General features: G+C 41.2%; 1 protein-coding gene across 2 annotated transcripts in view; it reads left to right on the forward strand.

Annotated features, from left to right (window-relative positions):
* LOC102188868 (charged multivesicular body protein 3) overlaps positions 11993-22950 on the forward strand; it is an 88819-nt gene continuing 77861 nt past the window's right edge. Inside the window, exons 1-2 of one of the 2 annotated variants that reach the window (XM_005686700.3) lie at positions 11993-13263; positions 15621-15760. In XM_005686700.3, coding sequence (XP_005686757.1) covers positions 13038-13263; positions 15621-15760 — 366 coding nt within the window. In that variant the 5' untranslated portion in view covers positions 11993-13037. The remainder of the gene's footprint in view (positions 13264-15620; positions 15761-22950) is intronic. The other variant, XM_018055356.1, reaches the window with a different exon arrangement.

The following is a 22950-nucleotide window of genomic DNA, read 5'->3' on the forward strand; positions in this document are numbered from 1 at the left end:
ACTTTTTTGGGTGTTAGTTCTAAAAGGTCTTGTAGGTCTTCATAGAACCGTTCAACTTCAGGTTCTTCAGCATTACTGGTCAGGCACAAACTTGGATTACCATGATATTGAATGGTTCGCTTTGGAAACAAACAGAGATCATGCTGTCATTTTTGAGATTGCATCCAAATACTGAATTTCAGACTCAGGGATCAGTAGAGTCAGCAGCTCTTATTCAGAAATCCTGCAAAGATACAGTTATTCTGCTTACAGTGGTGAAGAACACACATATTAAGTCAAATTAGCCATGTGACCCAGAACTTTTCCTACTAATTTTGAAATTAGTTCTTCCTAGAATCTAGGAAAATATGAACAACCATTTGGTCTAGCTTCTGTTTCTTAGCCAGTTAAGTTTAATGTAAATCGTAGAAGAGAGATGGAGGGTCAAAGATTCCATAATGATAATTTCCTTCTCCTGCATTTATTTTTTTTATCCTCAAGAAACTGTTTCTCATATCCAACTAAAATTTTTGTTTATTTTCCTTTTGTCCTATTCTTTTCAGTTACTTTGATGAATTGGTCAAAAAGAATTGGTCAAATATTAAAGCAAAAACTCCATATCATAGGAAAAGGTTAGCACCTTAATGTTAAAAAAAACATTTTCGAGACTTCCTGGTGGTCCAGTGATTAACCGGGTTGAGGGTTTCCCAGATGGTGCTAGTGATAAAAAATCTTCCTGCCAATGCAGGAGACGTAAGAGACACCAGTTTGATCCCTGAGTTGGAAAGATCCCCTGGAGCAGGGCATGGCAAACCACTCCAGCATTCTTGCCTGGAGAATCCCAAGGAGGGAGGAGCCTGGTGGGCTGTAGTCCATGGGGTCACAGAGCGGACACGACTGAAGCGACTTAGCACACAGGCACCAGTGGCTGAGACCCTGAATTTCCAGTGCAGGGAGCACAAGTTCCATCCCTGGTTGGGGAACTAAGATCCCACATGCCATGCAGCAAAGCCAAAAGACATTTGCATATCAGTACATAAAAAAGGTAAACATTTTACCTTTTTTTTTTTTTTAGCAACATGGCAGATTGTATTAATACAGACCCGACCTCAAGCCCAGCAGGATGTCTTTCTGAAAAACACAGAGACGTGCTGTGTCTGCTGTATTATTTTCCGTATTTTAAAAATGCATTTTTAAATATTTCTAATTGTTTAAAACAAAAACATCTTAGTTAAAATGGTCTAAGGAGACAGGGAATTCAAAGTAAAAATATACATGAACAATAAACTCACAAGGTGAGGAAAGAAGTAATTTATTACTCAAATACATAATTTAAATCAAAACAGCAATGAGATGTCATTTCAGATGTAAAACTGGAAAATACTTTTAAAAATGAAAATGTTAATCAAGGAAATCAAACACGTGCTTCAGTTCAGTTCAGTTCAGTCGCTCAGTTGTCCGACTCTCTGCGACCACTCAGACTCACGTCCATCAGGTCAGTGATGCTATCCAGCCATCTCATCCTCTGTCGTCCCCTTCTCCTCCTGCCCCAATACCCTCCCAGCATCAGAGTCTTTTCCAATGAGTCAACTCTTCGCATGAGGTGGCCAAAGTACTGGAGTTTCAGCTTTAGCATCATTCCTTCCAAAGAACACCCAGGGCTGATCTCCTTCAGAATGGACTGGTTGGATCTCCTTGCAGTCCAAGGGACTCTCAAGAGTCTTCTCCACACCACGGTTCAAAAGCATCAATTCTTCAGAGTTCAGCTTTCTTCACAGTCCAACTCTCGCATCTATACATGACCACTGGAAAAACCATAGCCTTGACTAGACGGACCTTTGTTGGCAAAGTAATGTCTCTGCTTTTCAATATGCTTTCTAGGTTGGTCATAACTTTCCTTCCAAGGAGTAAGCGTCTTTTAATTTCATGGCTGCAGTCACCATCTGCAGTGATTTTGGAGCCCAAAAAAATAAAGTCTGACACTGTTTCCCCATCTATTTCCCATGAAGTGATGGGACCAGATGCCATGATTTTCATTTTCTGAATGTTGAGCTTTAAGCCAACTTGTTCACTCTCCACTTTCACTTTCATCAAGAAGCTTTTTAGTTCCTCTTCACTTTCTGCCATAAGGGTGGTGTCATCTGCATATCTGACGTTATTGATATTTCTCCTGGCAATCTTGATTCCAGCTTGTGCTTCTTCCAGTCCAGCGTTTCTCATGATGTACTCTGCATAGAAGTTAAATAAGCAGGGTGACAATATACAGCCTTGACGTACTCCTTTTCCTATTTGGAAGCAGTCTGTTGTTCCATGTCCAGTTCTAACTGTTGCTTCCTCACCTGCATATAGGTTTCTCAAGAGGCAGGTCAGGTGGTCTGGTATTCCCATCTCTTGAAGAATTTTCCACAGTTTATTGTGATCCACACAGTCAAAGGCTTTGGCATAGTCAATAAACCAGAAATAGATGTTTTTCTGGAACTCTCTTGCTTTTTCTATGATCCAGCGGATGTTAGCAATTTGATCTCTGGTTCCTCTGCCTTTTCTAAAACCAGTTTGAACATCTGGAAGTTCACGGTTCACGTATTGCTGAAGCCTGGCTTGGAGAATTTTGAGCATTACTTTACTAGCATGTGAGATGAGTGCAGTTGTGCAGTAGTTTGAGCATTCTTTTGGCATTGCCTTTCTTTGGGATTGGAATGAAAACTGACCTTTTCCAGTCCTATGGCCAAAGCTGAGTTTTCCAAATGTGCTGGCATATTGATTGCAGCACTTTCACAGCATCATCTTTCAGGATTTGAAATAGCTCAACTGGAATTCCATCACCTCCTCTAGCTTTGTTCGTAGTGATGCTTTCTAAGGCCCACTTGACTTCATATTCCAGGATGTCTAGCTGTAGGTGAGTGATCACACCATCGTAATTATCTTGTGCTTACAGTAGGATTATCAGTACATTCAATATCACAGTAATCCAAGTCTATGCCCCAACCAGTAATGCTGAAGAAGCTGAAGTTGAACGGTTCTACGAAGACCTACAAGACCTTTTAGAACTAACACCCAAAAAAGATGTCCTTTTCATTATAAGGGAATGCAAAAGTAGGAAGTCAAGAAACACCTGGAGTAACAGGCAAATTTGGCCTTGGAATGCAGAATGAAGCAGGGCAAAGACTAATAGAGTTTTGCCAAGAAAATGCACTGGTTATAGCAAACACCCTTTTCCAACAACACAAGAGAAGACTCTACACATGGATATTAACAGATGGTCAACACTGAAATCAGATTGATTATATTCTATGCAGCCAAAGATGGAGAATCTCTATACAGTCAACAAAAACAAGACCAGGAGCTGACTGTGGCTCAGATCATGAACTCCTTATTACCAAATTCAGACTTAAATTGAAGAAAATAGGGAAAACCACTAGAACATTCAGGTACGACTAAATCAAATCCCTTATGATTATACAGTGGAAGTGAGAAATAGATTTAAGGGCCTAGATCTAATAGATAGAGTGCCTGATGAACTATGGACTGAGGTTCGTGACACATGTGCTTACAGTAGGATTATCAGTTGATACAAATTTGTTCATTGTGTGAGAATAATGGGATTGTGCATATTTCAGATTTTCTTTTTGATCATACTTATTTCCTATGTTTTCTGTAATAAAAATGCATACTTTTATAACAAAATACTCACTTTTAACTGAAAACAACACTGCTATACTAAGGTTCTCTCTTATCTTTCTCTTCATGCTCACCAGAACCAACTTTTTAAATTTTTCATATTTTCATTCTGAAATCAAATTTATCAAGGTTTTCAGGACTTCATTCATTTTCTTTATGTCCTTAATTCAGCTATCATTAGTTTTTAAATTATCCCATCAAAGCAGGTTTGAATTTTTTATAAGCACTTTTATACTTTCTTTCTTAAATAATCAAGTCATATTTGCCTTGCACTGCACTTAATAGCATTCATTCGCCACACTGACATTTTAAAAATTTCCTAGGATCTATGTTCTTTGTCCAAAAAAACAGATTTATTAAGTACCTTCTATGTGTCCCTCGTGGCTCAGATGGTCAAGAATCAGTTTGCAATACAGGAGACCGGGTTCAATCCTTGGATCAGGAAGATCCCCTGGAGAAGGGAATGGATACCTTCTCCAGTATTCTTACCTGGAGAATTCCATGGACAGTCGAGCCTGGTGAGCTACAGTCCTTGAGGTCGCGAAGAGTCAAACACAACTGAGTGACTAACGCCTTTTCACACTTGCCATGTACTCTGGTACCATCCCTGTGTGTCATGCAATGCTGTATGTGTATCACGTATGTGGGCAAATACACATATGTATGTTAATGCCCACTTGTTAAGAACATGAGCCAGTAACTAAGCTTAGTGCCTTATCAGCTTCATTAACTCCTCACAACAATCTTACAAGATCATTGTTTTATTTCTGTTTTACAGATAAGGCTTTGAGAGGGGCTGTAATATGCCAGAGAATGGCTGAAAAGGGTAGGAGCTAAGCCTTGCAGACGGCATCCAGGAAGGGTTATGTAAAAAAAATAAAACCATCTACAGCAGTTTATGACATACCACAAATGTGATAAAAAATAAAGGATTTTCTGGACCTTCACTGATTTCAATAAGTCCATCCCACACACTGGCTTCAAGGGTATGTGACAAAGCACAGGCTCGAGACCCCAGGTTCAGAGGGACTCTGCGGGTGCTTGGAGTTTAATTGTTGCCGTCTTGAAATTCTAAATAATTTTTTCTTTGGATTTGTGTTTTATAAGTGAGATCTGATTAACACTGGAGCATGTGTCAAGGCCTTGGAGCCTTTTGTTCACATGAGGTTTGCCTGCTGTCAGCTCCCCATTTCCTGGCATCTGGCCCGCCATCACCTGGTATCTGGGGCCCCTGCCCAACCTCATGCTCTCTACGACTGCCCTTCCCCACTGGGGCACTTCCATATTCTGCTTCCCAGGTGGTTCAGTGGTAATGAATGTGCCTTCAGTGCAGGAGATATGCAGGGTTCAATCCCTGAGTCAGGAAGATCTCCTAGAGGAGGGCATGGCAACCCACTCCAGTATTCTTGCCTGGGAAATCCCATGGACAGAGGAGCCTGGCGGGCTACAGTCTATGGGGTCCGACAAAGAGTCAGACACAACTGAAGCAAGTTAGCATACACTCACGTCCTCTGCTCAAGAGAGAGTTACATACATTCAATCACAAATTTAAAAACATCTTAACAGGTCCAGAGAACAGAAAGGAAGGAAAAGCTTTATATAGTAGCACTCCAATGGCACTATTTTCCTGCTTTTTTGAACAAGGGGCTTGCATTTTCATTTTGTCCTGGGTGGGAAAACTCTGTAACAATGCCAGCTGTCTCATGGTCAAACTATGTGTCCTTGTAGCTTCAGGTGATCAGGGGAGGGAATAGTTTACTCCAGGAGGAAAGGTCACTTATTGTTTGCTTACTTCCCTTATTTACCTTTGTCTTCAAAGTGTTTGTACAGGGTCCTCCTGCTTGCTTTTCCTGGTATTGGAAGATGTGAGGACCAGTGACTTCTGGCTGGCTGACTGGCCGGGGGAGAAGGGCTGTGTATTAAATGGACAGCAATGTGCAGAGAGCTGCCTTACAGGATGCCTACCTCTCAGCTCTGTTGAAAGCCACATTTTGCAGCCATGTCTCTCCCGAAAAAGAGGTTCCTCCTTTTGAAGATTCCAGCTTATGTGCCAAATAGGTCTCCCAATGCCACATTGCCTATTCTTGCAGATAATGGACTGTGTGTGTTCTGTCACTAAGTCCTGTCTGACTCTTTGCGATCCCAGGCTCCACTTTGTAGCCTGCCAGGCTCCTCTGTCCATGGGATTTCCCAGGCAAGAATACTGAAGTGGGTTGCCATTTCCTTCTCCAGAGAATCTTCCCGACTTAGGATCAAACCCGTGTCTCCTTCATTGGCAGGTGGATTCTTTATTACTGAGCCACCAGATAAACCCAGATAATGGCCTAGTGCACTGGGAAGCACAGCACGATACCAATGCTGTGATCAACAAGGTCATTTCTATAGCCAAAGGACTGGATGGGCAGTTCTCACAATCACAGCGGGACATGTTTCTGGAGAAGGCACCCAGAAAAGCCTGATTTTCTTACAGAGCAAAACAGTAATTAGGTAGTCTAAGAACTTACAGGGAAAACAGTCAAATCATAACAGGAGCCAGAAGATAATGGATCAATGCCTCCAAAATTCTGAGGGGAAATGATTTCCAGTTTGGAAGTCTATATATACTTGGCTATACATTCAAATAGGAAGAGTAACTGAAGCTATTAAGTGGTTTAAGAAAAAAAATAGTATGTGTACATGCTCAGTTGTGTCTGACTCTTTGTGACCCTCTGGACTGTAGCCCACCAGGCTCCTCTGTCCACGGTATTTCCCAGGCAAGAATACTGGAGTGGGTTGCAATTTCCTCCTGCAGGGAATCTCCCCGGCTCGGGGATTGAACCCACTTCTCCTGCATCTCCAGCACTGGCAGGTGGATTCTTTACCACTGAGCCACCTGGAAAGCCCTAAAAATATATATATGCTTTTACTCAAGATAGAGAAAAGACATGATAAAGCAACTATAGCAGAAATGTTAGCAATTGGTGATTTTTGTCTTCCAAGTCTTTGTTTCGGAAAAAAAGAAAAATAATAATAATAGAATAAAGGAATTTTTAGGTGTGTAAGGGCTCCAAGGTGACACCACCCTTACGGCAGAAAGTGAAGAGGAACTAAAAAGCCTCTTGATGAAAGTGAAAGAGGAGAGTGAAAAAGTTGGCTTAAAGCTCAACATTCAGAAAACGAAGATCATGGCATCTAGTCCCATCACTTCATGGGAAGTAGATGGGGAAACAGTGGAAGCAGTGTCAGAGACTTTATTTTTTGGGCTCCAAAATCACTGCAGATGGTGACTGCAGCCATGAAATTAAAAGACGCTTACTCCTTGGAAGGAAAGTTATGACCAACGTAGATAGCATATTCAAAAGCAGAGACATTACTTTGCTGACTAAGGTCCGTCTAGTCAAGGATATGGTTTTTCCTGTAGTCATGTATGGATGTGAGAGTTGGACTGTGAAGAAGGCTGAGCACCGAAAAATTGATGCTTTTGAACTGTGGTGTTGGAGAAGACTCTTGAGAGTCCCTTGGACTGCAAGGAGATCCAACCAGTCCATCCTACAGGAGATCAGCCCTGGGTGTCCTTTGGAAGGAATGATGCTAAAGCTGAAACTCCAGTACTTTGGACACCTCATGCGAAGAGTTGACTCATTGGAAAAGACTCTGATGCTGGGAGGGATTGGGGACAGGAGGAAAAGGGGACGACAGAGGATGAGATGGCTGGATGGCATCACCGACTTGATGGACGTGAGTTTGAGTGAACTCCAGGAGATGGTGATGGACAGGGAGGCCTGGCGTGCTGCGATTCATGGGGTCGCAAAGAGTCGGACATGACTGAGCGACTGAACTGAATTGAACTGAAGGGATCCAAAGTTCACTTTCTTACTAAATCACTGTAGCTGTTGTGTTCCATGCAAACAAGGAAATGAAAAAACAAAGTGTAATCATGGGATCAAAAAATAAACAGAGTCTAACATAGAAGAGAAGTGAAGGGTAGTCCTGAGATGACAGCTATACAGTTGGTCTGGTGGGTAACCAATCTACCAAGAGCAGGAAGACCAAAGACAAAAGGTTTATTTCAAATAAAACATGGTATTGATAAATTAGACATTTGAGTGGTTTGATAGTTCGTACAGAGAGTTTGGGAATGAATAAGTGGACAGGGCCCTAGAAAATAGAACAAACCAAAATTTGAGTTAATTATTAACTGCAGGGAAAATGAGCAATTGCACCAGAAGGGAAATATAAATGATGTGGTTCAGTCATGAACAGATTTATATGGATGCATTAATATAAAAATGAATATATAATATAATCACATTGGGAATGAGGGGCAGGAAATGGTGTGTGAATGGAGGGTATAAAAGAGATCATTCTTCATCTTCCATGGTAAAAAATCAATAGATAATGTATAAAAATGGAAAAATCAAGAAAAGCAACAGAAGCTTATTATTTGGAAATAGAAAAGTAAACATGAGAAAAATGCTTAATAGAATTGAAAGCTGTTACTTCTGAGGAACGGGAATCAGGGTGAGAAGGGACAAGCCGAGTATCTGGATTTGCCTGGGGACGTCCCGGTTTGTCCTTGATTGTTTGGCATAATTTTGTTACCATTGCCCCTTTCACTCTCAAAACTGTCCCAATCTTGAAGTCTTGAAGTGTTCTTTGATATGGATAATGCTTTGACTTTTCTTTTTTTTTTTTAAGAGATTCCTTGGTAGCTCAGATGGTAAAGAATCTGCCTGCAATTCAGGAGACCCAGGTTCAATCCCTGGGTGGGGAAGATCCCCTGGAGAAGGAAATGGCAACCCACTCCAGTATTCTAACCTGGAGAATTCTATGGACAGAGGAACCTGGTGGGCTACAGTCCGTGAGTTTGCAAAGAGTTGGACACAAAGAACAACTAACACTTTGATAAAAATAAAATTTAAAGAGGCTCTTTGGACCCTAAATTAAATCATCTCATTTCATCCAGCTCAACCAGAGACACTGACTTTCCTTTTCTCTAAAAGTAATTCTTTATTTTAAATTAAATACAAGCAGTATGTCGTTTTCAAAGCAATTTTACATTCACTACCTTATTTAATCCTTACAGTAAATGGCTCCACAGGGTAAGCAGTCTATCCCATTTTATAGGTGAGAAAAGGGAGGTTTAGAGCCATCTTGTGACTTCTTAACAAGGTGACACAGTAGTAGATATTAGTCTATCCTGGACCAAGCCCTCTAATTCTGGTTCTCATGCTTTTGCCACAATACCAGATGACAAGGCATTTCAGCTATCCCATGAGTGAACAGAATCTGAGATATAAAATCAAGAACCCAGACTAGAAGGCTAGCTGTCAGAAAAACCAGATTAGGAAAAACAATAAATAATCCAAACATCCTTTTGTCATCTTGGTCTTTGAACAGAAATTCTACTTAATTTGCCCAGCTGGGCAGAGTGGACACCGAAATCATCCTCCTGGGATCCCACATGCCACAACTAAGTGTTTGGGTGTTGCAACTAAAGATTCCACTTGCGCTGTGAAGACCCCACATGTTGCAACTATGACCCTGTGCGACCACATAAAGAAATACATTTTTTGAAAGCGAAGAACTAAAAAGCCTTCTGATGAAAGTGAAAGAGAAGAGTGAAAAAGTTGCTTTAAAACTCAACATTCAGAAAACTAAGATCATGGCATCTGGTCCCATCACTTCATGGCAAATAGATGGGGAAACAGTGGAAACAGTGACAGACTTTATTTTGGGGGGCTCCAAAATCACTGCAGATTGTGACTGCAGCCATGAAATTAAAAGACACTTGATCCTTGGAAGGAAAGTTATAACCAACCTGGACAGCATATTAAAAAGCAGAGACATTACTTTGCCAACAAAGGTCCATCTAGTCAAAGCTATGGTTTATCCAGTAGTCATGTATGGATGTGAAAGTTGGACTATAAAGAAATTTGAGTGCCGAAGAATTAATGCTTTTGAACTGTGGTGTTGGAGAAGACTCTTGAGAGTCCCTTGGACTGCAAGGAGATCCAACCAGTCCGTCCTAAAGGAAATCAGTCCTGAATGCTCATTGGAAGGACTGATGCTGAAACTCTAATACTTTGGGCTCCTGATTTGAAGAACTGACTCTTTGGAAAAGACCCTGATGCTGGGAAAGATTGAAGGTGGGAGGAGAAGGGGAAGACAGAGGATGAGATGGTTGGATGGCATCAGTGGCTGGATGGACGTGAGTTTGAGTAAGCTCTGGGGGTAGATGAGGGACAAGGATGACTGTCATGCTGCAGTCAATGGTGTTGCAAAGAGTTGGACACGACTGAGCTACTGAACTGAACTGAACTAAACCTTGAGGGAACAAGGCCACAACTGTTGAGACGGGACGCAGTTAAACACAAAATGTCAAAAGTGTTCTTTAATAACTCCTTTCCAGTCCTCAGCTCAATTTTCCCCACCTGCCCCTCTAAGAACCCACCTGCCAATACAGGAGACAGAAGAGATGCGGGTTCGATCCCTGGTGGAGAAGATTCCATGGAGGAGGAAATGGCAACCCACTCCAGTATTTTTGCCTGGAGAAGCCCATGGACAGAGGAACCTGGCGGGTTACAGTCCATAGGGTTGCAAAGAGTCAGGACTGAAGCTACTTAGCACACACACAGCCCTCTTTTATAACCGTATTTGAGTTTTCGGTCAGTCTTTCCCCACCAGTGAGTACAATTTGAGGTGAAGATATATGTCAGGGTTTGGACAGCAATATTATCCAGTTAACAACATCATTGTAACATGCCCAAGGATTCTGAAATTTCAGAACCAAGCATTTTAGAACGTCTAATATAGTCTCCCATATTGATCTGCCAGCCCCAGAAACAAAGCCACACTGAGGCTAGTTAAGACACAGAAGCAGAGGTCAAGAGCTGATTGTACATTTCCATACTTCTCTGATTCTTTCTCCCTGCCCTGTGTCGGTCCTTACTAAATCCTCTTCCAGCAGCTGGACATTGAGATCCCCTTGCTTCCTTTATTTTAAAAGGGTACCACTCTGAGGCTACATTCTCATGGACTACTCTTTGCCTTCCATTCCTAATTGGCTCCAAGACTGAGGATCAAACCCCTATTCTTCCTACAACTTTCACCCCTAGTTCAAGACATTCAATAGCTTTGCACAATAGCTAACATTTCTCTTGTAATTTCTGGGTCTTTTTTTTCCTCATAAGGGGGCTGGTAGAAGTCAGCCTTACTGATTATATGTATGCAACCCTCTTCTCCCTCAAGACTGGCACAGAGACTGACATGAAGAGTAGGTTCTATTTGGGGTTAAACACAGAACCCCCTACTGTGTGCTCAACCACATTACTCATTTCATACAAGTTCCTCTTGCTAGCAGTGCCTTACTCAGGGAGGGTAAGGAAAGAAAACAGCGAGGAAACTTTGCACTGGGACATATCCACAGGCAACAACCCTTTGTCCTGGGAACTCAGTGCTTCAATACCTGGCTTTTTATCACTCCTGAGACTGAAAAGGCAAGCAGTGAGGAGGGCCTTGAAATGGACAGGGACTGGTGGGCCTAATTCTGGTTCTCCTTTTGGCCAAACTTCTTCCAACACGTAAACGTACAAGCTACTACATCCTCACCTAAAGATGGCAAATCATTGTTTTCCAGGTTTCACCTTCTACCACCTCAAACCAACTGTGCCAAGATTTCCCCAGTGAACCAGGACTCAGCAAAAACGTACCTTTTGATTTTTACCTATTTTAAGAGGTCACTCTTTGTGTGTCTGACTCTTTGCGACCCCCTGGACTGCAGCACACCAGGCTTCCCTGTCCTTCACTATCTCAGGGAGCTTGCTCAAAGTCAAGTCCATTGAATCAGTGATGACATCCAACCATTTCGTTCTGCGTCGTCCCCTTCTCCTGCCCTCAAATTTCCCAGCACCAGGGTCTTTTCTATTGAGTAGGTTCTTCGCATCAAATAGCCAAAGTATTTGGAGCTTCAGCATGAGGACTTCCAACGAATATTCGGGGTTGATTTCCTTTAGAACTGACTAGTTTGAATTAACTGCCCCATTTTCACCGAAAAATACACAAAGCGACACAGTCCTAAGTCCAACCCTCAGACAAGATCAATCACTAAAACATGTGCAAGGCAAAAGAAAGGAGAGAGGAAAAAGACACTGGAGAGGCAACTTCGGGAGAGCTCTAGAGCACGCACCGTGTCTGCAGATGGGCTCTGCTTGCTTGCCCCTAGGCTGGGGCGCCCAGTTCCTTCCCCACACCCGCCTCTCCTCAACGCCGCCCGCGGGCGCTCCCCTCTTGGCCCCGCCCTCGCCCCGCCCTCCCTCTTAGCCCCGCCCTTCCCCGCCCCGCAGCCGACGTCAGTTGTTATGTCTCGGCTCCGGCCGCGGCCGCAGCTGATCGTCTACTCTGGAGGCGACGGTCGCGGCCTCGTGAGGTGGCAGGGACGTCGGGGACGGCGGCCGGGACCCGCGCCGCTCATCCGAGCCGGGCGGGAGCTTCGTGACCGGGAGGCCGCCCGATAGCCGTCCCGGGGAGCCGTCTGGGGCCTATTTCTGCTTTTTTTCCCCTCCCGGACCGTCGTCTCGCGCGCCCCCATTTCCTTCTGCAGAGACTGCGACGCCCCCTCCCGGGCCGGGCCGCTTCGCGGTGCCAGCCCGCCTGAAAGGCGCAGCCTGCCTGCCTGAGCGAACCTGGAGCCGCCGCCGTCGCGGTGTCCGCCACGCTTCTCGCGGAGCCTGGGCGGCCGGCGGGGCCTGGAGCCTGGGCGCCGGGCGCGGCGCTGCAGCGGCCGCTCCTCCCCGCGCTGGGCCCCGGGCCTGGCCCGGCCGAGCGCCGCGCCCTCCTGACCGCGGCCGCTGGAGCCCGGCCTTGGCCCGGCCGGCCCCAACCGCCTCCTGGGCCTGCTGTCGTCCGGCCCCGGCCTGCAGCCCGACCCCCGCTTCCTTTGTGGACCTGAATGATTTTTTTTTTTTTTTCTTTTGGCCTCCCCCTTCCCTAAGATCACGGTGCTGGAAGGCCGACCCCGCCACCTCGATCAGTGCCTCCCCGCCCGGGGAAGCGGCCCTCCTCTTGTTTTTCCCCTCGGGCTCTTCCCGCGCCGCCCTCCTATCTGGGTTTAATTGATGGAGTTTTTTTAGTACTCCCCCCCCCCCCGTTTTTTTCTTGCCTCTTGACGGGAAGGCCCTGCTCGAGTCCCTGCTTCTCTGCCCCTGGTCATCTGTTCCTCACCCCGACACATACCACCTCCCACCCACCCCGGTCCACCTGCCTCCCGCCGGGGATGGCCCCGCGGTGACGGCAGCCAGGACCCCACGGCGAGCTGGTGCCCTCGCCCACGCACCCCGCGAGTCTACCCTCCTCCTCTCCGTATTCTGAGCTCTCTGAAAAGAGAGGAGACGCAGGGGAAGATGTGGCTGAAGCTTTTTTTCTTGCTCCTCTATTTTCTGGTCCTTTTCGTCCTGGCCAGGTTTTTTGAGGCCATTGTGTGGTATGAAACTGGCATCTTTGCCACCCAGCTGGTGGATCCGGTGGCGCTGAGCTTCAAGAAGCTGAAGACCATCCTGGAGTGTCGGGGGCTGGGGTATTCGGGGTTGCCCGAAAAGAAGGATGTCCGGGAACTGGTGGAAAAGTCAGGCAAGTATCTGCTCCCCGAGGGTCCCCTCTACCCGTGGGCGAGAGGGGTGGTCTCCCAGGATGAGTCGATACCTCGAAGGGTTAAGTAGATTACTTCCAGAGCCGCCTAGATTTTCTTTGTCCAGTTTTTCTACCCCCCATCCCCGCCCCCAAAAAGAAAAAGGAGTAAACCCCAGTTTTCAGAAGGGGCCTGGAATTATTTGTAGGGGTGTTGGCTTGTCTTCGTAAGATTATTTTAAAATAACAGTTTCAAGTGCCGCTTCTTAGCGTTGTTTACGGAGTGGTTTTCCCAAAATTCGGAAATGTCAACCAGTCACAAACTGGAAAGCATGATTTGTCAGTTGAAATTCATAAGACTATAAGAAAAGAAGAACCCCCATAACGTTGTCTATGGATCGAAGCATTTGTCACCGTAGTAATAGCAAGTTACCCGGAGGGAAAAACATTCCTGAAGTATTTAATATCAAAGAAGCATTTAGGCCTAGGATTTCAATTTTATTTTATTTTTTCTTCCAATTTTATTGAGATATAATTGACGTGCAGCACTGTACAGGTTTAATGTGTGTAGCATGATAATTTACATACGTCATGAAATGGTAATCACAGTAGGTTTAGTGAACATCTGATGCCAAATTAAATGGGAAAACATTTTTTTTAAGATTTAAATTTGAAATAATGAGTCTAAATTTAGAGAAAGTGTACATGATGCAATATTAGCTTTTCATACTTTAAATTTGGTGAAAATAAGGTGATTTTTTTGTGTGTGGAATGCCTACCTTGTTTGTTTTGAAAGAGTTTATTTCTATTTCTATAATGATTTTTTTTTTTATTGTATCTTGGATGAAAACTGTTTTTTCCCTTCTGTACCACAAGCACTGCTGTATCAACTTAAATGGGTTGAGAAATAGAACTGAGCCAAGAGACATTTAACATGTTAACGCATGCAGTTACATTAACTTAGTTTTGGGGTAGGATTTGAGTGAGAAATATGCGTAATTTTTTTTCACCCCTGGACAAACTATATCTTTGTTTAGACACACTTCCTGGAAGGGGGGGGGGGTACTGTAATTTGAGAAAGGCATTTTGGGTTGCTGTAGGAAGCAGTTGAAACTGATAGTTAACTTTTTGTTGTTTCAGGTATATCTGTCAGCTGTGTGTCTTTTATAAGACAGCTTTTCCCCTTATTTAGTATCATACAGCCATGCAGTGTGGTAGACAAGAATACTAACTTCAGAGGACTTTAGCACCCGCGTGTTTGTTGGTTACAGTTAGGATCATTACTGGGACAGAAGAGTAAACATTCTCTGTAAAAGTGATACATTTTTTCTTTAAAGAAACATAAAATTGTGTGTTATTTGCATAAAACTGTACCTCTTGTTTACTGACTGGTTTTTGATTACTTTTATTTCTCCCATGGCTGGGGTGTAGTGTAGAGGGAATAGAGAAAGGTAAAAGGTCTCTAATAAATAAACTCTCTAGGTTTAGAAATAAAAAGTGCCTTAACTGCCCAAGCCAAGTCATTTTTCATGATTGATTTGATAACACATCTTTTTTCTTTTGATTTCGATTTTATTTAGCGTTGCCTTCCTTTGGGCCTAAAAATGCTTGTAACTTTGAGCATACAAAGAGTGCACATAATATTTAAAGAATACACACAGCCCACAAAAATATGGCTCAGATCCCACGTTTTATAGCACATCCAACAATTTATAAAGCAGTTTAACTTTATAGTTTAAGTATTTGCTGTGAATGGTTTTGCTGCTATCATCATGATATGGCGCTTGTTTTGCCTTGTGAACAATTGACAAAAGTTAATTTGATGGTAGTATTTTTCTTTATTATTTCATGATACAAACTATAAATTTGCACTGTAAGTGTGTATGAATATGAAATTTGTTCTTATAGATAATCTTTTGTATCTGACCTTCAAGTCACATAAGCCTTGTTGCTATTTCATGCAGGTGATGACGGTCAATTTTGTAAACCCTTTTCTAATTTTTGTAAGTCAGAAGTATATAAATCATACTATTTAAAAATTTAAATAGTGTATTTAAATCCAGTATTTAAATAAAATACCTGGATACAAGTTAAATAATACTGTGATGGCTTTAGGGGCTGATATAAATTCAATAATTTCCTAATGAATTATGTGATAACCCCAAGACTGTTTTGTTCATTTTTGCCTGACACATAGAAGGTTCTTACATACTTAATGAATGTGTGAATATTAAACAGATGTATTCATGTTCTACTCTTCTGTAGAATGCAACGCAAGAACAATGACATCATATAAAATAGAATTAATTATTGAAACATGAGATTTTTGAAATCTTATTAATGTTTTTTCTTTTCTTCAGGTGACCTGATGGAAGGTGAGCTTTATTCTGCACTCAAAGAAGAAGAAGCATCTGAATCTGTTTCTAGTACCAATTTCAGTGGTGAAATGCACTTCTATGAGCTTGTAGAAGACACAAAAGATGGCATCTGGCTGGTTCAGGTATTAGAAACAGTGATAGAAGTGAAATAATTGTTACCAAAATAGTAGTCACCAGCTGGTGACCCTTCTGTGTACTTGTGTCATCTTTCTTAGACATAATCAGTTCTCATGGGGAGGCTTCAGTGTCCGCTTGAAGAGGTTTTGCAGACCGAGAAAAACGAACATTAATTAATTAAAGAGTGGGAAAAGGGAAGTGGTGGGGAAAGAAAATTGGACTGTTTAGAATCAGGAGAAGCAAATCCATTTTTGTTGTCAGAGCTTCATTAAGAAACACATGTATTCCTTTTATTTAGTGATTTGTGCTTTTTCTCCCAGTTTTTATTCAGTGATCCAAAATCATTTTTGTTTTTAAAGAAAAAACCCTAAAGTAAAAGTAAAGGAGTCCTTTTGTTAGGGTAATAGCCAACTGTGTGCCTATAGAAGAAGCAGTGTTGTGGGAAATGGTAGGGGGCTTACTACTTTGCTCATGAAATTGATGAGATTATAATTTTAGACCCTGGCTCTTAGGCTGTCAAAACTGTGAGTTTTAGTTAGCAATTAGAATTTTAGAGCTATGAAGGGCCTTAAAAAAATCATCTTTAATGCTTCTGAAAGTGTGGTTTATGTATTACTCATGGTAAATGAGTGGACACGCATTATCATTTGGGTATTTTTATGTAAAGTAGAAAAATCAGTATTATATTGAACATGTAATTTCATAACATTGCTGAGAGAAAGTCTAAAGTTATTTAAATTTTTAAAAAGTAACTTCACTTAAAGTAACATCTTAAATAAATTAGCAGCATTAATTCAGCTAAAATTATAATTATTAAACCAGGATCAAGTCCTAGGTCCCCTGATTTCTTGTCCAGTGTTCTTGCCATTTCACATTAGGGTTGGCAAAGTTTTTGAGAACAATGACTGCAAAATAAGGTAGAAAAAGCTGGGAGTTAGCAGCGAATCTAATCCTGTCACTGATTTGCAATATGATTGTGGACAGATTTTCTGTTGCACATGGCCTCAAATAAATACATTTACACCTGATGAAGATAGAATAGTAGTCCCTTAGCCTAACTGTTGACGTTTGGAAATTCTTTCAGTGATTGCATTGGATATCACATGACCTTTCCTTTACTTGCAATCTTCCAATAGTATTTGACCATTTATCCTCCAATTAATCTATTAATAATTTGACATTTTTAAAATTCAGCAAGCAAGCAGAAAAACTGGGAGGAGCATATGGGTACTATCTATCCATTATCCATCAAATTCTAGTCTATTTCTGTGTTATAGTATTGGTATTGAAAAAATAAACTGTAGCATCTTTAAAGCCTTAATTTATAAATAGTTATTCTGTTTCTTTTCCCACATATTTAGTTCTGATAGTCTGATTGAGAAAGATTTGTGGGTTTGGTTTTGGTAATTTCAATTGTGTTACTGAGATTGAACTGAACAGCCAGTCCCACTGCCCTATGTGCCATGTTTGTCATTGAACAGTCCCATAGAGATGAGTGATGAAGAGGCTGAACACCTTCCAAAACTGGAAAACCCATGGCAAAAGTCTGGAAATTCTTTTGGTGTACAGAGTGTTGCCTATAAACAACAAACACGTTCTGCTTCACTAATTCACAATACAGTCTTAGCTTCTAAATGATCTACTATTTTTTGATACCATATTAAAGATAAGCGTGGATTAAACTCCCTTAATACATTACAAAATTCATCCAATTTATTCATCAGTTAATTGTACACAAGGCCAGAGATACCCGAGAACATACACCAGCCTAACTCCTTGCTCTCTGAGGCAACTCTCATTCCAGTTGGGAGAGGGAGGCACTAACTAAATAAATATTTAATGTAATACCAGTTAATGGTAAGTGCTAAGACAAATAAGCAGAGTGAGGAGACAAGAGAGTGGCAAAGAATTCTTTAATAAGGTGACATTCGCATGAAGTGAAGAACAAGTCATGAATGGTAGTGAATGTTAATGTTATAAGTTCTTATCACTGAGTTATTTTTCCCTGCGAATGTTTTTTTAAACTTCAGAAGTGTTAACAGTTAATGGTGCAGTAGCGCACTGTTTTTCCAGTGACCTTCAAGATTTGCACTGATCACCACTGTCTGGCTTGTGTTCCCCTGGGCCAGTGGCTTGCATCTGTCAAATGGCTGCTTGGGTTGAAAGAACAGTCTCTGGCAGGACAACTGAGAAGACTGAGATAGAAACCTCAGTTACAGTGTCCTCAGCACTGGACGCACCAGCTAAGCGAATCGGCACAGACACTTTTGACTCTTAAAAGAAAGCTGTGTTGTTGTTTTTAATTGAAAATACCTTCTCAAAACAGAAGAGAAATATTCTCTCAATTGCTTGTCATTCTTTCAGTTCAGGTTATATTTCTTGGATCTTTTGTGAAGGACAGCATTCAGGGTTTCAGTTTTTAACTATTTGAATTATCAATCTTTTCTGTTTGTTTTGAAAGAAATCCACTCATTTCAGTTTGCTCTGTCATTGCTTCTGTTACTGTTTTAATCTGTGAGGGGGTATAGAACCCAACCAATTCAGTGTTCTTCATATTGCATTTATTTTAGGTAGCTTGTGTAAAAAATATTTAAGCATATCAAAATTCTTTTTATTTTTCCTCCCAGGTTTCTAATATCATTTTCTTACTCAGATGAATTATACTCTCCTTCTGTGTTTATTGAAGAAAAATGTAATTAGGTTACAAATAATTGATAATTAGCACTTTATATTTCATATGTTATTGAAGGGATGTCTCGGTATACTGATTAAGGGGGGAAAGTCACTTTAATAAATGGATATTGTTGCTGTTTAGTTGCCACATTACGTCTAGCTCTGCGACCCCATGGACTGTATGTAGTCCTCCAGGCTCCTTTGTCTGTGGGATTTCCCAGGCAAGAATACTGGTGGTTGTTGTTCAGACAACAGAATACTGTTGCTAAGTCATTTGTGATCCCATGAATCCCTGTCCTTCACTATCTCCACTGTGATATAATAGTGGATAGAATACTGGAGTGGGTTGCCATTTTCTTCTCCAGGGGATCTTCCTGACCTAGGCATCAAACCCACATCTGCATTACAGGCAGATTCTTTATTGCTGAGCCACTGGGGAAGCCCAACATAAATGGGTGTATGACTTAGCTATTCCATTACTTAGTTCATTCTTTTTCTGGAATGGATTGATAATCTAGATTGACTGATTAGCTTTTTAGGTGACACTGCATGTGAAATGATACTACAAAGGAAAAAATTAGTTTCTGTAATTTGATTAACTCATTCTATATCCATTATGAGGAAGGAAATAGCAGCCCACTCCAGTATTCTTGCCTAGAAAATCCCGTGGACAGAGGAGCCTGGTGGGCTATAGTCCATGGAGTCACAAAGAGTCAAACACAGTTGAGTGACTAAGTACACACTACGATTTCTGTCTTCTCAGTAACTCATGAGTTTATTTTCTGAATCATACATGTTGACGATTTTCATATCTTTCTGTTAATTGTTTTAAGATGTATTAGCACTCATGACAGAGAAGGCAGTGGCACCCCACTCCAGTGCTCTTGCCTGGAAAATCCCATGGACGGAGGAGCCTGGTGGGCTACAGTCTGTGGGATCTCTGAGAGTCGGACATGACTGAGCGACTTCACTTTCACTTTTCCCTTTCATGCATTGGAGAAGGAAATGGCAACCCACTCCAGTGTTCTTGCCTGGAGAATCCCAGGGACTGGGGAGCCTGGTGGGCTGCCATCTATGGGGTTGCACGGAGTCAGACATGACTAAAACGACATAGCAGCAGCAGCAGCGCTCATGAATTAGCCTTACGTTAGAATATTAGCATGCTTCTTTTAAAAAAAATGTTTATTTTACAGCATGCAGGATCTTTAGTTGTGGCATGCAAATTCTTAGTTGCTGCATGTGGGATCAAACCTTTGCCACCTGCACTGGGAACACAGAGTCTTAGCCACTGGACCATCAGGGAAGTCCCTATATTTCTTTTCATGTGAAATTTTCCATAGTTCTTCTATATTCTCTGTAATATGAGGTAGAAATAACTAATTTTAGTTTCTAAGGCAGCAGTACATATGGGGCATATTTACCAATAATAGACTATGTAATCTATGAAAGAACCAAGTCATCTTTTTTCAGTCAGCTCTTTCTAAGTTTTCCTGCTCTGTTCCTAACCTAACCTTATATCTTTAATTAGTTATTTATTTCCAGTTGTGCAGATTCTTTGATGCTACTGCCAACCAATCTTTTTAGCATCACAAATAGAAGTTTCTTTTCTTTCAAAAGATTCTTGCTCAGCGAGGCAGATGGAATAGTACATAGGCTTCTGAAATTAAGAAGTTAGCATACATTATGGGTTTTATGGATTTATCCTGTTCTTAACATTTCTATTTCTGTATTTTGACTTTTGTTCAAAGAAGTTCAAGGATGGACTGTGCTATCTGCTCTCTACTGGCTCTGCCACATCATAAGAAATTTAACATCACCAGAGTTGAGGCAGCAATGAAAAGCATATGCTTTAAAGTAAAGCTTGAGGTCAATATTTGTTGAAGTTACTATGTTAATACAGTTCCTGATTGGCTGAAGAGTTACTAGCTGTTTTAAAACTTTATTTTTTTACTCCTAGATAGTAGTTTTGTTCAAGGAAATTCTAACTTACTTATTGCTCTTGTTACACAATGTAAAGGTGAAATACTTGGTAAGTCTTCCTTTATTTTGTGTTAGTGAAAAAGCCTTTATTTGTGTTTACTCATAATGAAAGCTAGTGAGGCTACCAAAGAATTAAATGCTATTGAGTTTTGGTTTTATCGGTTAATCATCTTCACTTAATGATCTTATACAATTTGCATATATATATTTAGATTGTCTATGATTTGTTTAAAGTAGAAAACTCTTTGTTATAATGCAATATTGAGAGGTGCAGAAAATACCATAGTTCCACACTCCTTTTATAGAGAGTTATTTAATTTAGCCTCTATGTTGTATAAGAATTGACAGTAATAAAAGGTATATAAAATGTTCTGATTAGTAATAAAACCCACCTCTGAAAAATAGGCAAAAATGTGTAGGTTTTTTCTTATACAAATGTAATACATGTGGAAGGTACCCAGCAATAACCCGAGACCCGGTTTCTCTTGGGAAGCTTAACTGAACTGTACAAGGTTGACATCAGAAAATATGGGAACTTAGTGTTTCACACTGTCCAACTGAGTTCCTTCCAGTGTGTGCTGAACCCAGTGTCATGAAAGGCAATTGTTAACATCTCTTCCCAACTCCACACTTAGAAATATCACTTTAGGAACTTGAAATCAGCTGTGTGGGAGGAAGTCTGTAAATGATAGAAATCAGGACTTCCATTTTCTTCTAGAGAGCTCATAGTTAAACATTTACCAGCCAACCACTGGTTTCATCCATTCATCCAACCATCTAACAAATATTTATTGAAATATAATGTGTGCCAGCTGAACCTTGTGAGGAGGGCAAAGAAGATGAGTAACCTACAGTCTGTGCCATAAAACAGCTTACTGTTTGATTTACTAAAATGTGTGGGCCAATAAAAAATGTTAGCATAGATAATCTTTCACAGCTAATAAATTAGGTGGTCTGTAATGGTGCTTCCATCTTGAGAGATCCTAAAGAACTATTAGACAATGAAGTGGAATCTAGGAAAATTAGTACTAGGAAAAATTTAGTAGTTTTTCTCCTGGAAAAAAGTGTATTTTTAAATACACTAAATTGGAAGTTTTCATGTGTAACTGGACTCAAGAACATTGATGTGCAATAGCATAACCAGGTACTAGTTATGCTAATGTTTGTCAGAAAACATCCCAGGTGACATGTTGCTGGGGAAGGGATTTTCATTCTAACAGAAGTCAGCTTGGAGCCTTTAGATAACCTGTATAATCTGAAGTAAAATGATGAATTCAGTCGCTCAGTCATGTCCAACTCTTTGCGACCCCATGAACTGCAACATGGGGCCACTGTACAGGCCACCCTGTACATCACCAACTCCCAGAGTCTACCCAAACTCATGTCCATTGAGTCAGTGATGCCATCCAACTATCTCATCACGTGTGGCCCTCTTCTCTTCCTGCCCTCAATCTTTTCCAGATCAGGGTCTTTTCTAATGAGTCGGCTGTTTGCATCAGGTGACCAGAGTATTGGAGCTTCAGCTTCAGCATCAGTCCCTCCATTGAATATTCAGGACTGATTCCCTTTAGGATGGAGTGGTTTGATCTCCTTGCAGTCCAAGGGACTCTCAAGAGTCTTCTCTGGCACCACAGTTCAAAAGCATCAATTCTGTGGTGCTCAGTTTTCTTTATGGTCCAACTGTCACATCCATACATGACTACTGGAAAAACCATAATTTTGACTATACCTATAGAGTCAAAAATTTTTTTTTTTTGCAACACCTAAGGGATTTTTCATTTTTATGTGGTTCTGTTAGTCAGGAATTATTAAACTCTTAAAAGCAGATATTAGAATAGCTTGCATAAATAAGGCTCTGGGGTTAAACACTGCCCCGTACCTGCTTCAGGGATGTTCCCATTTCTCTTCACACTCTTTTGTTGCCTGTGCTATAACCAGGGCTGCTTATATCAGTTATAGTGACCTAAATTGATTAACCCCGTGATATAGTGTCATTGTAAATACAGACCTGAAGTGTTTGGGTTATTTGCAGCTTTGCTCAGGAAATAAGAGTGAAAGGGGAGTTACTAAAAACAACACAGGGACTATGGCAATATGATTTTACAGAGTTTTTTTTTAAACCTGAGTAATCTGAAAAAGAAGTCAAGATTTCTTTGATTACTTAATAGATAAAAGAGCTACCATTTTAACTCTTCAGTGGTAGGAAAAGAAGTGAAGAGAAGAGAAAAAACCTGTCTTCTTGGATCTCCCTTATTCTTCAGATAAAATTTATAAAGTACTTTTAGACAATAGAAAACTGTGGAGGCTAGGAACTTACTGGGTAGTGTACCTGTGTGAACCTCCTTAGAAAGCAGTTTTACCTACTAAGACCATGGTCCTCAAATTGCCCGCCTGGCTACCTCCACCGTCTGAGCATTTTGGTAATACATGTCTCCCTCCATGAGACCTTTTATTTTCACTGAAGAGTACTATCAGAGCCATTAGTTCCTTGCCTTAAGTTGTGTATTTGTGTATGTATTTATTAAGCATCAAAGTTACATTA

Source organism: Capra hircus, chromosome 11 (assembly GCF_001704415.2).
Source record: "Capra hircus breed San Clemente chromosome 11, ASM170441v1, whole genome shotgun sequence".
NCBI lineage: Eukaryota > Metazoa > Chordata > Mammalia > Artiodactyla > Bovidae > Capra > Capra hircus.